The 17,633-nt window shown below is 45.2% G+C and overlaps 1 protein-coding gene across 1 annotated transcript in view; it reads right to left on the bottom strand.

The window, feature by feature from the left end:
* MACROH2A2 (macroH2A.2 histone) overlaps positions 1-17,633 on the bottom strand; it is a 140,633-nt gene that overhangs the window by 96,467 nt on the left and 26,533 nt on the right. The window contains exons 2-4 of the mRNA XM_086922127.1: positions 14,587-14,820; positions 9,881-9,987; positions 1,020-1,223 (exon numbers count right to left, since the gene is read on the bottom strand). Of these exons, the coding sequence (XP_086778253.1) occupies positions 1,020-1,223; positions 9,881-9,987; positions 14,587-14,758 (483 nt within the window). The 5' untranslated portion in view covers positions 14,759-14,820. The remainder of the gene's footprint in view (positions 1-1,019; positions 1,224-9,880; positions 9,988-14,586; positions 14,821-17,633) is intronic.

Consider the following 17,633-nt stretch of genomic DNA (forward strand, 5'->3'; position numbering starts at 1 on the left):
TACAAAACCAAATATAATCTGTTATCAGCACATCTTGCAGCAAAGACACTTCTCCCAAGCATAGAACGGGTAGACTCAATCTACTTGACAGCTTGAGACATTCTGTTGCAAAATACTGTAGCATGAATACATACTTCAGGCGTTGTTGAGACCACAATCTAAAATGTATTTTCTGAAATTATGAATGAATATTGTGAAGACGGGTGCTCGAGACAATGGGAACTATATTCAAGGTTGTATGCCATTACATCGCATACTAATACCACGCATGCCATTACAACGCGGGTATTACTACGCGATGTCGATGACAACGACATGCCATTACATCGCAAATTTTTATGAGTATGCCATTACAACGCAAATGCATGCGTGGTAAAGCTATCCACGTGGTTACATTTTGCAAGGTAAGTAACAACCCAACCCCCACACAAACCTCACCCGACCCTCACAAAATAGCCTGCTCACTACAAACCAGTGCTCCTCTTACATATTCACCGAGTAACTGCTCTGCCTCATTACCACCAAATTGTTATTCATATCCTGCGTTAGAGATGGCCATTCCACAGTTCATGAGTTGTATGGGGTCAGCAAAGCATACAAGAAACAATTATACCAGAGTATCAAAGCATGAATGACACTTGTACCCAAGTATTAATGCAGGTTAACCTACGAGAACCCTTTCTTAGCACTGCGGTCGGAGCGCAGAGGGTGAAGACGTCAGTACACACCATGAAATGAGAGCTGCATGAGATATTACGTTGCCATACATTTTACACCTGGGAAGACACATTTTTTTGACCCAATTTTCTCATGCGCAGATGTGGGAATCCAAAAAATGTGCTCAAAATGTTATCATACCCTTATCTGTCTACTACTACATTGCCCACACAATTTATTCAGTCCATTGAATCAGACGTCTGTACCAACCATTTCCCACGCCTTTAATAACATTTTCAGTACAGAACATTCATTATCACACCAGATTGTTGTTGACAGAGAAACAGAGCATGTGCCCATACCTTTTTTGCTACCTTGCCTTTGGCAGCCTTCCCTTTCTTTGCTGGCTTCTTGGCTGGTGATGGCGTTTTGCTTTTCTTTATCTTCTCGGGAGCTGGGGAGAGGATGGTTTCCCCTTTGCTTCGGGAACCTCGTTTTTTGGCCAGCAACTCAGGGAGAATTCTAGGCAGGACTCCGCCACTTGCAATGGTTACTCCCTTTAACAACTATGAAAAAACGTTACAGCATAAGACAGGAGTATGCAAATATTTCTACATATTTCCCCATGAAGATTTTGGGTTTTATGAAGCCGAGCCACACATTGCTTCTAAGTTAGGCCTGACTGTTCTGTGCCAAGCTACCTGAGGGTTGAGCACAGGTAAATTTAGGGCTGGCTTGTACCCCATCCTGACAACCTTTGTGGTTGCTGCTTGACCGGGGCTAACTCCCCAGTCAACCAACAACCCAAATACCTACAACTAGTGCGATAAATCCAAATGTATCACCCTTTAAATCAGGACAATAGAGTTGCTTCTCGAAAGAACACAAATGCTCAAATAGTTAAATGCCCTGTTATTGTTCATAGCAGAGATTTGCAATCATCAACTTGCCACAATGACTGGAGTGCATACAGTTGAGCGAGCCAAAGAATGTGCGGAAATGGGTTCCAAGCCTCATTAAGGTGCCCGAGTGATACCCACAAAGGAGAGCTTGCCTGCAGTCGGTCATGTTGGCAGATTAAAGAATGTAGCAATCCTTTCACTCAATAACCAAGCTTACTTCGTTGTAAAAAGAAATCAAAACAGTCCGGCACAATTAAATCATCATACATTTCGGATATAAACGAGTACAAATATAATTAAATTCACAAATAAGAGCTATACAAATATATTGTAATTCAAAAGTACCAGCTGTTATGTACCTGGTGCAAAAACACAAGATGCACCTTCAACTGTTCACAAAAAATACAACTGTAGGCTGCTGAGCTACTTTGAACTTAGCTTCCAGAAGAAGACATCAGATGCACTAAGGACATATTGGCATTGCTGTCAAAACTCATGACACATCTGGTTTCTATCCACCTGAACCATTTGGTCCCACTCCTTTTCTTATTTTCCTTAATTACCAATTGTCGTTTTCTTCTTACAATCCTCGATCTCGTGTAGCTCGTTCCTCTTCTTCCATTATATTCTCTAAATGTCTCCCTCTGTCGGATCGTTGAATGAATTCTGATGGTAGCAAACGAACTAGAATAGTAGCTCTCTGTCAGCGCTATTCGGTCTCTGACGTTTGTCACTATTCCCTCGGACTATTTCCACATTCACCTTTCTTACCTCTCGTACACATCTCCATACCTAAGACAATGGGACGCGGAAGTTCCTCTTCCCTAGTAAGACCTCCTTTGACCATTTTTTAATATTTAATCTTGCCTTCTCAATGCTCTTGCAAGGTTGTCATTCTTTACTATTTACTAGCTTTGTAGCTAATATGCGCACGTATACATTCTATGCGGGGTGTACTGAAATATTGGATTTACTTTAACACCATTTACTGTTTTTCTATCCTGTTCACCTGGTTCAATGTATATGTGCTCTTTTGCTTGCATTTGATTAGCTATAAAGTGCGCTGAAACCCATTTGAATATGAAACCCTTATTCACACACTCAAAGTTTTGGATCCTTCGAGCTAAACAGACCTTTGCTTTGCATGCCCTTTCTTTGAAACTCAGTGCCATCTCCTACCTTATATAGCTTAACAGTGCCTTAAAACTGCACCTTCTCTCTAATATCCAGTGTCATAACAATCTGGTGCCTCTCACCTTCGTACTCATTCGCACCAAGATCTGAACACGTCTTGCCCATGTCCTTACACTATTAACATGTTGCAAAGATATGTGCAACCTCTGTACATATAAGATTACTGCACATTATGAAGAAAAAATAGTTATGCTTTACTACAGTACCATCATCCTATCTACATGCAGCTGTTGTCACTAGCAGTTATGTTCCTATGTACTGCCGCCTTCCTCACAGAAACCTGGACCAACGCCAACTCTGCACCAGACATAGTCACCGCCATTCTTAAAGGATACAAGACCCTGCGCAAGGACCACCCCTTCCGTCCAGGAGGTGGCATAGTCATAGTTTACAAATGCACCCTCCACATGACCACCGTCCCAGACAACAACCCTCATGGAGCACCTCCACTTCCTTGCCTGACCTGACCTGACTGGGGAGACCGAGAGGCCGGACCCCCTGTCTGTTAACGACGTCGCCCCCGTGCTCCTGGTGATCTGCAGGAGCTTCTGGCGCCAGACCGTCTCCTGGAGGACGATGCCTTCCTCTTAGGCTCCGAGCGCCTTTTCGGCGCCGACAAGCGGCGTCTCGACGTCGATGATCTATGTCTCGACGTCGGAGTTCTTTGTCGACGTCCAAGATCGCCGCAACTTCGAAGCTCTACGTCTATGATCTTCGACGGCGATTATCTTCGACGTCTATGATCTTCTAGACGTAGACGATCTCTTCTTCGACGTTGAATCGATGTCGCCCGGCGGTGTCGCCTCGACGACAATGAATCTGTATTAGACGTCGACCTAGACAGTGGTCTCGACGTCAGTCCCCTCGACGCCGCTTCGACCTAGAGCACTGGGGAGATGGTGAACAGCTTGTGGTCATTCCTCTCGACGCCGAGGCTATCTACGTCGACCGGTGGCGTTTTCTGGCCTTATTCTCACTGGGGAGCCCCCCAGAGGCCTCAGCACGGGCAGATGAAGCAGTTCCACCACGCCCAGACCCACCTTGACCTTGCTGTTTTCTTTGCTCCAGTCCTTGGAGCCTGATCTTCTGTCTTTCCTTCAGGGTCCTGGAGGAGAAAGTCTGGCAGATCTCACACTCCTCAAGAACATGTGTAGAAGGGAGACACAGGATACACACCTCATGTGGATTGGACCTGGCCTTCCTAGAGCACTCAGGGCATTTATCAAATAAGGCAGGCATATTCGATAAATGAGGGCTCAGAATTACCAGAAAAACACCAGTAATTAAAAAAGGCACAAAAACACGTCGAGTGAACACACTTTAAAAGTGCCAAAAAATGGGAGAGCTCAATGCCCCAGGGTCCTGCTAGCAGTAGCCGGAAAAAAGAACTGAAAGTGGAGGGGACCTGCTGTGCATTCTGGGATACTGAGAGTTCTAGAAAGTTCTTAAAGGCACGGTATCCTTTTTGAGCCACATAATGGCAGCCTATGGGGCTTGTCTGTCCACCCCTTCCTCTCTATCATTCCAGAGGCTTTCTTGGTAAAAGGGGAAGTTTCTCTATGAAGGAAACTTGGCAGGCTGTGCTGAATATGGTATTGGTGGAATATCTAGTTGAAGTCCTGGACAGTGTTGCCTAGCAGGTATAGGCTGCATTATTTGTCTTTGAATTCTCTCTTAAGTGTCTATGCAGGACTGCACAAAAAGACAGTTTAAGAGATTATTTTTCATTGCTCCGGGGTCCCCGCACATGAGCGGGACTATTCACTAGATTATGACTATACACAGAGATCCCCTACTACAGAACAGATGTTTGTTACCCAACTCAATGGTACTCATTTTATCGATCTCACAAGGACGAAAGACTAAGTGGATCCGCCTGATTTTGAACCTCTGACCAGGAGGTTAAACACAGGCCCCTACAGTGGACGAATTAGCCTCTCGACTGGAAGGCACAGAGTAGGGGACTAAAATATATATATATTTTTTTGCTCCCAGAGAGTACGGAGATCAACACCCAGCTTCCGATGCCAGAAGCTCCTTTAGACAAAAGGGCCTGCAAGGCATGGTCATCCGTCAGTTACCCTGATGGCAGTGGCAGGTGCAGTGGGATAGAGAAAATATAGTGCGTAGCCTTGATGTACAATTTGAAAGATCCACTTGTCTGAAGTGATTATTTACCAGCCTTGGAGGAAATATCAAATCCTGGCTTTGACTGGGTGGCTGTATGCAGGCAAGGACACACTAATGTGGCTTTGCGGGTGGGGTAGAGGTGCACATTGTCCCTGGTGCCCTGGGCATGGTCTGTCAGCTGTAGCCTCAAATGGGCTGAAAACCCTGCTGGGTTGGTGGTGCTGCCAGATGCTGGTAAAACTGACATCCTGCCATAACCATGAAGGTGGTGTTTTTTTTTTTTTTTTTTAACTGTCCAGTGGGGGCAGAAAGAACACAGGATTACGCTTTGGCCACACTTTCCTCAAAGTTTTCCAGGTCCAAATGTATTTATTTATTTATTCATTCAAAGTTTTATATAGCGCGAACAAGATCCTTACAGATATCAGAGCGCTTCACATGGACAAGGTAGGGGCAGTAGGAATGAACAGAGATAATGGGAGCAGTGTAATAGTCATTAACATGGTAATAATCATAACATGCATAAAACATATGCATATACAATCAAATAAACAAGTAATATAAGACAGCACAAGTCGTTGATCACACTACAGGGGTGTTCAGGTACACCTTGGGTATGTGGATGGCTTATACCAGTGTTACAGTATATAGAGAACACAGAGAGGGCAACGGGAGAGTGGATCAGTAAACCAGCGTGTATCCTATATTAGTCGGTAGACGAGAGTAGCGTAGTAGTGTCCCCATCAAGTAGAAGTATGGTGCCAAGGGACAATGAGAACAGTGGTACAAAGCAATGCAGAGTCACTGATCCAGCACCTGTGAGGTTCAGGAGATCTTGGCCAGAAGGATGCTTTTCACCTCTTTCTTGAAGAGTGTAGTGGAGGAGATAAGCCTTGTTTCAGGGGGGAGCGCATTCCAGATCCTGGGTGCCATTCCTGAAAAGGAGCGCTTGTATGTTTTCTCTTTCCGGAATCTACAAGGTTTCAGGAGTAGATTTTTTGTACTTCTATTGGATCTCGACCCTCCTGATATAGACAGCTTTTGAGCGAGGTAGTTGGGTGCATTGTGGTGCACGGCTGCATGTGTCATAACTGCAATTTTTAGCTGTATTCTGGCTTCAAAAGGCAGCCATTTTAGCGATTTTAAGTCTGGGGATATATGCGAATGCTTTCTTGATCCAGTAATGAGTCTCGCGGCAGTGTTCAGGGAGGCTCTTAAGGGTGCTGTTGTGGATAGCGGTAGTCCGCTGAGGGTCACAATTCCGTAATCTATTCGGGGGATGACTAAAGCTTGTACAGCAGTTTGGAAGTCTTCGGCAGGGAGGAAGGGTTTAATTTTCCTTAGTGTGTTGATTTGGAAATTAGCTGCTTTTGTGGCTTTGCTAACGTGCTGCTGCATGTTGAGCTTGGCGTCGAGAGTGACGCCTAGGGATTTCGCCGAGTCCACGATTGTGGGTTGGACATTGAGTGCTGTTAAGTTATTGAGCCAGGTTTGGGTGATGGAAATTTTCGCCGGGGGTGAGATGAGTAGGAACTCAGTTTTCAGAGCATTCAGTTTGAGGTGATTATCGGCCAGCCAAGATTGAGTGTTAATAAGCGTGGGATTCAGATGTTTGATATCTTCAGGGGATTGTAGTTTTAGGTAAAGTTGTGTGTCGTCGGCGTACATATGGAATTCGACATTGGAAGCTTGGAGCAAGGTGGCGAGCGGTTCCATGACGAGCTTGAACAGTGTGGGGGAGAGGGAGGATCCTTGCGGTACCCCTAGATCTGCAGGCACAGGTGTAGATAGCACATTGTCGATCTTGAACTTCTGAGACCGGTTGTGAAGGAAGGACGAAAACCATTTGAGAACAGTTCCCGATAGACCCATTCTAGTGCTTAGCAGCTCCAGCAAGTTCTCATGTTTGACCGTGTCAAATGCTGACGAGAGGTCAAGAAGGATGAGGAGGCAGGACTCATTGCGATCAAGAATTTGGAGGGCGTCATCAATTATGTGTGTCATAGCTGTTTCCGTACTATGTTTCGCTCGGAAACCTGATTGATGAGGGTTGAGGAGGTCGTATTGGTCAATGTGTTTTGTTAGTTGGAGTTGGACACATTTCTCCAGCAATTTGGCCAGGGTGGGGATATTGGTGATGGGCCGATAATTGTTTAGGTCAGACGGATCAGCTGTAGGTTTCTTGAGTATAGGCGTGACTTGCCCCACCTTGAGGGAGTCTGGAATGAGGCCTTGTTGCAGAGAGCTGTTGACGATTTTGGTCCAGAGAGGGAGGGGCACGGGGATGAAGTCTTTTACAGCACTAGCAGGTAGAGGGTCTGTGAGGTGATTGGAGGGCTTTAAGGTGCAGAGCAGTTTGTGAATTGCTTCTTCCGAATAGGTATCGAAGAACATCCAAGTTGCCTTGTTTTTAGGTTGAGTGTTAGCCATTCTGGTGTGGTTGGGGAATCGGCTTACATCCATGATGGGGTCATTTCTTATGTTGTCAGTCTTTAGCTTAAAGAAAGCAGAGAAGGCTTCACAGTGTGGGGTGTCGCTTATTGTGCTGTTTGATTGTAGGGGTTGTGTCTTTGTTTGGGTCTTGATTAGTTCAAACAGCTTTCTTGGCCTGTTTTTTGCTTGGTCCAACTGGCGGCTAAAGAAGTCCGACTTTGTGCGCTTTATTTTCCTGAAGTAGGCATTTCTCTTGTTCTTAAGCCTTTTGAGGTGCAGTGCTGAAGGGTCAAATCTCCAGGTGCGCTCTGCCATTCGCATAGTACGCCTGTCGTCATTGAGTGTCATCGAACCAGGGGTTAGAAATTTTGGTGGAGACTCTTCAATTGCAGGGGGGCGACTTCATTGACTATTGTCTTCATAGAGTCACGGTAGTGGTCGGTCAGTGATTGAACATATCAAATAACAAATCTGACTGATGTAAAAAAAAGCAAGAGCCATCAAACAGCATGCTCAAAGATGTCTGCACATCCCCGCAGCAGCTTAGACCACAACTAGATACGACGTCAATGTACCACATTTATACCCATTGCTCGCTCTAAGCAGTCGGTTGTGTCCAAACAAGATCGAATTACAAACTGCTGTGATGCAGACATCAGTCTGAAACACTTAGATCAGGGTCGCCTGTATCCCTAAAGAGTATGGGAGAGGCAGCCTAAAATGCAGCTAGCATTCACTGAACAAGGCTTGCGCTGAAACAAAAAAATATTGTTGTTAAAAGTTGTAGTTATTTTGAACTCTTGATCAGGCGAGGTGATGGGGAAAGCATTGGGAATTATCTTACTGGTCGATGTCTGTTTCACCAAGCTATCTGGCGTAGGGTGTTGTGCGACAAAAGCAGGGTAGCAAGGCGCTGGGAGATGGCGCAAAACGACCTACTGATTAACTGGTAGTCCTGAACACGCTTTCACTAAAGTGGCCAAGAAAGAGATCTTAAGAGTTTTATAAACCACAATCAATGTTCTGTAGATGGTTTGACCAGCCCGGATCAACTCTATGAAAACATTGGTCTTCACCTCCAAAGCGGGGACTTGTAGGCCCAGTACTTCTGCTGCCCTTCACATCACAGCGGTAAAGAAGGCACTTTTCTCAGTAGCAGTGGCCCCGAGGGTGAAACAAGACAAGTATCTGGAAAAGTATCCAGACCACTGGCATTTTGGAGCTCTTCATACCCGTTGTTTTCATCATAAAGTTGGGACAAACTAGTCACACTCATCAAAATAGTTATTTTCTACATCAGTGGCAAGAGATTGTACAAAGTTTGGGCCCCAATGTGTGGTAAGGGCAAAGTCAGAGGGAGTGCCTGCAGGCTTTGCTCCAGTAGAAACTAGGCACACCATCAGTCCTCTGGTGTCGGCACTGGCATCGATTGGAAGTCCCTGCTAGAAGAAGGCCAACTGCAGGCCCCTGCCCGCCAAAAGGAACCAGTAAAGTGCCCAAAATACACAGTATGGCCACCCTTAAAGGCCTCCACTTGCTGTAACATCACTGATGGGCCAGTGAATTTGGGACTAGACTCTTAATCGGCTCAGATTTGGAGTGAAACCGGGACGACAATTGACACCCTTATGCCCCTCTCTGGAGATGAAAAGTGCTTCTTTTTGGACTTACCCAAAGACGTAAACTTGAACGAACATCTACTGCTGGCATGGGACCTTACTTTCGACTTCAACTAGTCATGTGGAAAAAAACATGACTGGCATTTTATGCGGCTCAGATCATTACTTCCAGAGAGAACAACGCCTACAGGGGGCGCAGGAGTACTGCTATGAATTTTCGGGATTCAGTCTGACACACAGGGAATATTCACATGGTGAGTAATCTGCCAGAAGTATCTATCAGAATACCAGTATATTTCTTATGGGTTCCTTCTGAGAAACTTTGTGAATTTCAAATTTCATCAGGAAAGAAGCGAATGGAGGGAAAAGATGTATATAACAGCTGAACATTAAACAAGTACACAAAATGTTATTAGTATGAGGGTGGGTTTGCTCCAGGTTGAGCAGCAATAAATATTAAGCCTTCTGGTACCAGGATTACCATATGCATTTATTTGGTATCACCACGATCATAGGTGGTTACGTAATATACAGTAACCGGTTATGCAGTGACACATGAGTTTCCCACAACTTTTTTTAATAATTATTGAAACTCCTACCAAGCATGCAAGAACATACTATTTCCAGAATATAGCACATACAGAAAGTAATAAAACCTAAAGAATCATGAGGTAAACAAACGAGTCATAAGGGAAGTCTGTACAGCAACATAGGTAGGATACAACACAGGTGACAATATACTAACCAACATTTTCTAAAACACTTTTCTGGCCTGTGAGCTCAAGGCAAAAAAAACAAAAACAAAAAAAGAATGACATCAGAAATTAAGCCATCCTAATAACTCGCATATCCTGAAACAGTGTAGGTTTAGTCAACATTTTCAAACATAAAGCAGTATCTGCGCACAGCAACTCATTGATGAGGTGCATGGGTAGCCATAGTTACCTGGTTCAATTCCTCATCGTTTGCAACAGCTAGAAGAATATGCCTTGGTGTGATCCTTCCCTTTTTGTTGTCCCTGGCAGCATTCCCAGCCAATTCCAAGATTTCAGCTATAAGGGAACAGTTTGGAAAATATCATTAACACGCATTGGTGCCAAAGCTATTGATCCTGAACCTACCAGGATGTTATTTTTAAGAGTCTGCCCTCTTGAGGGCTGAGCAGAATGTTCTCAATGTTCACACCCGAAATCCCTCTGCTCCCCGTGAGAAGTGCCTTAAACTTCCTCCCCTACATTTAAAGGGCAGCCTGGTGAGGTCTACTGGCTGGAAAAATGACATGAAAGACTTACGACAAACAATTGACAGTGTTCGTAAAAACGAAAGTAGAATCTAAAACCTAGAGAGTAGAGCAGAAATAAAGCCCTCTCGCCTGAATCAGCTGGATACCCTTCCACACCAGTTTATTACAAAAGACAAGCATTGGAAATGCAATAGGTCTCGCACCATTAGAGTTAGTGCTTTTAGAATTGTTTATGTGTTTTTTTTGTAAATGTTTAGCATTTTTGTTTCCTGTAGCCAATGCTAAAGAATTACAAATAAAAAAAGCCATAAACATTTCTAAAAGCTCTAACTGAAATGGTCTGAGACCTATTGCACTGTGTGAGGGTGAGGGGTTGAGGGTGAGTGAGGGTGAGGGTGGGTGAGGGTGAGGGTGGGTGAGGGTGAGGGGTTGAGGGTGAGTGAGAGTGAGGGTGAGTGAGGGTGAGTGAGGGTGGGTGAGGGTGAGTGAGGGTGAGTGAGGGTGAGTGAGGGTGAGGGGTTGAGGTTGAGGGTGAGGTGTTGAGGGTGAGTGAGGGTGAGGGCGAGTGAGGTGTTGAGGGTGAGTGAGGGCGAGTGAGGTGTTGAGGGTGAGTGAGGGTGAGGGTAGGTGAGGGGTTGAGGGTGAGTGAGGGTGAGGGTGAGGCTGAGGGGTTGAGGGTGAGTGAGGGTGAGTGAGAGTGAGGGTGAGTGAGAGTGAGAGTGAGAGTGAGGGTGAGTGAGAGTGAGAGTGAGAGTGAGAGTGAGAGTGAGAGTGAGGGGTTGAGGGTAAGTGAGGGTGAGTGAGGGTGAGTGAGGGTGAGTGAGGGTGAGTGAGGGTGAGTGAGGGTGAGTGAGGGTGAGTGAGGGTGAGTGAGGGTGAGTGAGGGTGAGTGAGGGTGAGTGAGGGTGAGTGAGGGTGAGTGAGGGTGAGTGAGGGTGAGTGAGGGTGAGTGAGGGTGAGTGAGGGTGAGTGAGGGTGAGTGAGGGTGAGTGAGGGTGAGTGAGGGTGAGGGTGAGTGAGGGTGAGTGAGGGTGAGTGAGGGTGAGGGGTTGAGGGTGAGTGAGGGTGAGTGAGGGTGTGTGAGGATGAGGGGGTGAGGGTGAGTGAGGGTGAGTGAGGGTGTGTGAGGATGAGGGGGTGAGGATGTGAAGGCGCGTTTGGCAGTGTATGTTTTAACGCTCGGAATATCATAATGAACCCAGACATGACAGTCTCCAGCCAACAGCTGTAAATAGTTAGTCAAGTAAGCTAATGTTTGAGAGAGGCAGGCCCAAACCAAACGGCAAGCTAGGTTCTGGGACGCACAGCAGCAGGACATTCTTTGTTGGTGAGAGGCCAAATCTTACCACTAAAGCTTGGGAGTGAGGTGCGCGCGCCTCAGCAGAGATCAGCTGCGAGCAGTAGGCCAGCGCAAGCTTTTAAAACCCTTTCGCCTCAGTTTGTTTGGTCTCTCTGTGTTTTCCTCTCTCGCCCTTCTCATAAGGGAGGTGTCTGTTACAGTCAACACATGACATCTGCCATCTCTAGAGCGCGGGCTTCCTCTCTAGGCGGGAAGTTTACTGAACAGGGAACGGAATTAGGAGACTTGTGTGCATGAATCCGCTGAGATAACTCAGTGGGCTGAGTGCCCACACACAGTGGCGTAGCTAGGCTTTAGGCCACCCTTGGCAGCCCCTGCATTTGCCGGCCGTGGTGGCCTGATTGAAGAGCGGGGTTTGGGGGAGGGTTTTATTGCCGATTAATGCGGCCGCAGATCAGAGCAGGAGGGTTGGGGGGCATGGTGCTGCTGATTCTTGCGGCCACAGGTTAGAGCAGGGGGAGGGGGGCTTGCCGCCGACCCCAAAACTCGTGCCGCCTGGGGAGGTCTGACCACCCCCTGCCCCGCCTCCCCTCGCTATGCCACTGCCCCCACAGAAACATGCTGGTCGCAGAAACGAGTCTGGGCAAAGCTCACGCAGCCCTTCATCATTTCAAAGCCAATGAATGCAACGGAATTACTTAAAAATGGCACCCGTTAATCAAGCGCTTAGAGGCACCACTTTCAGGTGTGCATTGCATTTCCTTTATTGCGGCTGTATGGCTAGTGGACTCGTTCTTTGACACACACTCTTATGTTCACCACTAAGCGTGCGTCGTGCAACGAGAGCCGGGTTAATACAATGGAAAGTATCCGCGGCTGTGTTACAAGGCTTAGAGGTGTGATTCATTCACGAAAGAACAATTTCATTCCACTTTATAAACTTAAAATTGATAGGAACGACCGTTGCATTAAAATGTTAATATCCCCCACCCCCTCTTTTAGCTCATGTATTCTACAAGGCTTTCAGCATAGCCCTTGTTCGCACAGGCTACTGCCAATATATATTTTACAAAGTCCCCCTTAAAACCATGTTTTAATCTGTGAGCATCACCTTGTTAAAATCAGCGCGACCATGTTGGGTACAGAGTACAACATACATACCAGCAAAGACAGGCTACCTACTGCAATACTCAGTAGGAGAAAATATATAATTCCAAGGCTATTTACACACCACAAAGCCCCTTGAAGTCTCTTTGGAAAGCACTGCAACACAAAGTTCACACAAAAGCTATAGGTATGAAATTCTTTCACTGGAAGACCTTTTTTTCTGAATTTCAGTCCAGAATAAACTGAATGTATAGTATTGAGCTTTCATTTTAACATCGCGGGTTTCGTTATTTTAATTTGGAGAACTTCAAGCCCGCTTTTATTTTAATATAGCGGGTTTCATTATTTTAACTTGGAGAACTACAAGCCCGCTTTCATATTAACAACGCGGGTTTCATTATTTTAATTTGGAGAGGCTGTCTCTGTGTGCTACAGGGTGAATTGACTTAGATCCCGGGTTGTATGTAGACTGCAATGGAGGAGGCAGGGTCTGCAGAACCCTGTGTACTGCGCGCCGAATGTGGAGTGCGTGTTTTCATGACAGTGCAGAGAAGGCTTCCTGTTTGACAGGGTTACTGTACTGCTTCCCGCAGGCAGAAGCTGCTAGACGAGTTAGCGATGTCCGTCCTTTAGATTGTTGGTAGTTCAGTTATCGCACTCGCTCCCCCCTTCCACACCGGCCACCTCTCCACAGAGTAGCGCATCTCGTCGCCTCATTATCATGGCATAAGACAAAGGGCGGCAGAATCGGCTCCTCTGAAGAGTCTGCAGCGGCAATGCATGAAGCCGGGGAAGCCTAGAGTCACTGAAGCTAAAAGCAAAATGTTCAGCAATCCAATTTTGCACACTAAAATCGTCTGGCCGAAGGTTGTCTTGTGGAGAAATCCCTCGATAAAGTGCTTGAAAAGGAGATGTGTGGTTTGCAAAAGATCACAGAGAATAACAAGACGGAGGGGAGAGGGGAGGAGAAATGCGACACGGCGGGAGGGGGCGGAGCGGGTAAACATAGACGAGGGGAGGAGAAGAGAAGCACCGTTGTGATGGAAACGAAAGCATAGAAATGCGTGACGGCGGGAAGGGGGCAGACATGGCGGGGAGGGGGCGGAGCGGGGGAGAGGGTGTGTGTGTGTTGTTAGGAGACGGACGTGCACGCGCACGCGCTTTTAAGGTCAATGCGCATGCGCATAAGCTCAATGCGCATGCGCATTGACCTTAAAAGTCACGGGCACTGCAAGGAATCGCCACGATTCCTTGCAGTGTGGATAAAGAGTGGATAACTCGCAATAGTCTCGCTTGCTCGATGCGCATCGACAGGCGAGACCTAATAAAGGTGAAATGGGCTCGGGATTTGACTGCTTGGATCCATTTGCATTCTGGCCTTATAAAGATATGTAGTCCAGAACAAAATAACCAAAAAACCTGATCAAGCAATACTTTAAGGCCAATCAGCCTCTTGAACTCTAAACCTCAAGGCAATCACGGATATGTTTAAGATGCCTGCAGCAGGATGGCATCGGGGATCCTTCAGATATATTTGAGCTATAATTTGACATATATAACCAAAAACAAGTTATAATTATGTAATGCCACCATGGGGGTGTGGTCATAGTTACAAACCACGTAGTCAGCACGACCAATCTGAAGCCCTAACAAAATCCATCACACATTTTATCCTCGCGGTCTCTTTTGGAGGGGAGGCGTCCATGTTAGTTTCCTTCTTTGAAAGGGAATGAGAAACATGGCTCATGTGTTGATGTGTGACAAGTGAGATAGGTTGCGTGCGTTTACCCAAACTCATTATACTGGGGCAGGGTTGGTAGAAGCCCCACCAATCTATCACCACTTTCTTGAAATATTATAGTAGCATTTTTCCTTTGCACTGCCTTCTTAATATCTTCAAATTTAATAAAACTACCATCAAAACTAGTAATTGTGTGGTGCTTGGTTTAGAGCAAAAAAAAAAATATATATATCATGCAACAAGGCTGGTACTCCAGTTACCTGCCAAATATTCGATTACAGCCGCCATATAGACTGGCGCTCCCATGCCGATCCGATACTTGTATGTTCCTTTCCTCAAGTATCGCATCATTCTTCCAACTGGGAAAATAACTCCTGCCCGAGATGAACGGGACAGTTTTGTGGTTTTCTTCTTCCCACCTCTCGCAGACATCTTTATGCAGTCGAGTGCTTGCCGAGGCCCAGATGAAGTCCCTCAATTATTGATGAAAAACACTGCAAAGAGAAAGGATAACGTGTCAGGTAAACCAGTATCAATAATAGTATGGTCAAATTGCTAGCAGTCTCAAATCTTTAGGATCAGTAGGTTTTCAGCGAGAGGGAGCTCTTCAGTCCTTGCTACCGATAAGTGGTTTGTCTCCAAACCATGAGTGCAAAGAAATCTGGAACAAACAGTTAGCACGGCAAGATGGGCAGAGCAAGTAGAAAGTAAAGGGTTGCCGAAGAAAAACTAGCATTGCCATTGATGGAGCAAGGACTCGTGTAAAAGAGACTTGCTCGGACGCAATCCTCTCATATAATCCCGCAACAAGGTATTGTTAATGTTTTGTAATACTAATTATGCACAACATTCCATATATTTCTACATAGAGGAAGCTTGCCTATGTGTTTTACTAACAAGTATCCAGAGTGTGATTAAAGATGGCTTTTAACGTGGGAAATTGTAGTGCGCATGCGTCAGCTGCATGATGTCTAACACTTGGAGGGAAAATTCTACTTCTGCGCAATAGTATCTTATATGGCCGCTTGGAAACTCAAGTGCTAAGCATCTGCTTTGCAGAGAATTAAAACGAGTTATATACTAAATGCTAAATGCATAAATAGTCTTTATAAGTAAATGGGATTAGAGCAGAGATAAGTGGTATACAGTGAAATCATTTAATTTTGAAATTAATATTTTATTTTGACCTCTATTAGTTCGTATTTGGGCCTCTGAATGATGATAAAGTTTGGCATGGTTCTTTCCACATGCACAAAAAGGGACAACTCTGAAACGGTGAGCTCCAGTCTTGAAACTCGTCCAAGGACGTTCTCCGCACATGTCCTGGGAACCAGCTTAACATCCTGAAGACAACTGTGAAATTGTAAACAATGTTGTTGATAAAGTTTACAAATATGGGTGGGAAATAAAGCTTGGGAGAACAAATTAATGGGTGGGAACTTAAAGCAATGAACTAAAGAAAATTATTAGAAACTAAGCATGGTGTGATGATTATCCCCTCAGCTCGTCCAATCAGAAATAGGAGTTTCATAAAGTTGAAACATTTGGGGGTGGTACATGCCATTAAGAAAGTATAATTGGGTTACTTCGGTTTAACCATTACGCGGCGCAATTGATACATTCGGACCAGAGCAGTTTTATTGCTGGTAGGCAGCTAGCCTCCAACACGCATTATTTATCTGAAGCGTTGGGACTATTTTGATACCCAGAGGATACCCACATTAGTCCCTCTACTAGACGCCGAGAAGGCTTTTGAACTTGTTGTGTGGAAAACATGGTTTATGATTCTAGATCACTTCGGCATTTCCTCAAAGATCACAGCCCTGATTTATAATTTATACAAAAACGCTGAAGCCAATGTAATGGTCAACAACTAGGTGGCTGGGCAGGTCAAAGTAAAACGGGGCACAAGGCAAGGGTGCCCTTTATCACCGTTTTTGGTTTTTTTTTTAATCGAAACATTGGCGATAGCTATCCGGAAGTTGGCCAACGTGGTCAACAATCAATAATCTTAACTTCAGCACTCTAAGAGCTGCAAATTGGCGTAGGATTTTTTTTTTAGTAAATGGCAACTTTACCGAATCCCTCTCTCTTTCGAAAAGGTATGCCAATCATTCAAAGCACTGCTTTCGCTGCATTAGTTACCCTTCAGCCAATTGTTCGCACATTATGTTACAATGCCCCAGGATTCAGAAGTTCTGGAAGGACATCTTTTGGAAATCGAATGTGGTATTCAATTAGCAGGAAGTGATTCGTTAATGGTTATTGGTTTTGATCCAGACCTTTCCCTTCCTGGCAGGGGGAAACAGAGGGTAAGGCACCACCAGTATTATCCTCAGGCTGAGAGGAATTGAGGGACCCCAGACTCTGTGACCAGTGGGATGCGGGTGCTACCAGTCTTTAGTTAGATGCCATATCTTCACGACCACCAGGGCTCACGTAGGCCCTGCACCTTTCTTTCCTCCCCTTGGTAAGATCGCCCAATCCCAGGCACGGGGGGAGGGGGTGTTGCCAGATCCTGTATCTTCTACCTCTCCCAGTCCCCAAAGTGGCACACATGCGTCTGCCACAAGGCAAGCCTCATTGTTTCCCTGGTCGCCAGCAGGGGCTGCAAGTCACTTCTCAAACCTCCATGCCCCACCCCCCGATGTGGCTAAACCAGAATATTTTTCTTTAATAGTTGGATTTTTCAAAGGTAAAAGAAGGTTTTCCACTAGATCAGAGTCAATAACATGCATATGCAATTGACCAGGTCTAATTTTATAAATGACAAAGTGTTCAACACTGCAGATCGGGATGGAATTGATACAGGTTTCTTTGTTTTCTCTCAATTTTCTTTTGTATTCATTTTTGAGGAATGAGGTTCAATCTAATTTGTGAATAGCAGCATCTACTGTATTTTGTGTGTAACCTCACTATTTATATATAGAAACAAAGGGAGCGACCCCTCTAACCAAGAGACAGGGTACCACGGCAGAGTGTAAAAGGAATTTCTCTTGGATAAGCACAAATCTTTAAACATACAACCAACCTTGTATTTCAGACACATTTATGCATGCATAACTGAAATAGAGGAAACGGTTAAATTTAAAAACCTGTTGGGGCAAAGGCCCATAGGAAACAGTTGTATATAGCAAATAACTAGAATCAATAAATTAAAAACACAAATATAATTTATTACATAATATATCAAAGTACACAAACCGTGTACTATTTTTTTTTATAGGAATGGGTGTCGAGATTTAACAAGCAACATGCCACTTACTGCTCTGGGTTTTCTATGGAGTCTTATGGGTAAAGTATTTTC

This window comes from Lissotriton vulgaris, chromosome 5 (assembly GCF_964263255.1).
Source record: "Lissotriton vulgaris chromosome 5, aLisVul1.2, whole genome shotgun sequence".
Classification (NCBI taxonomy): domain Eukaryota; kingdom Metazoa; phylum Chordata; class Amphibia; order Caudata; family Salamandridae; genus Lissotriton; species Lissotriton vulgaris.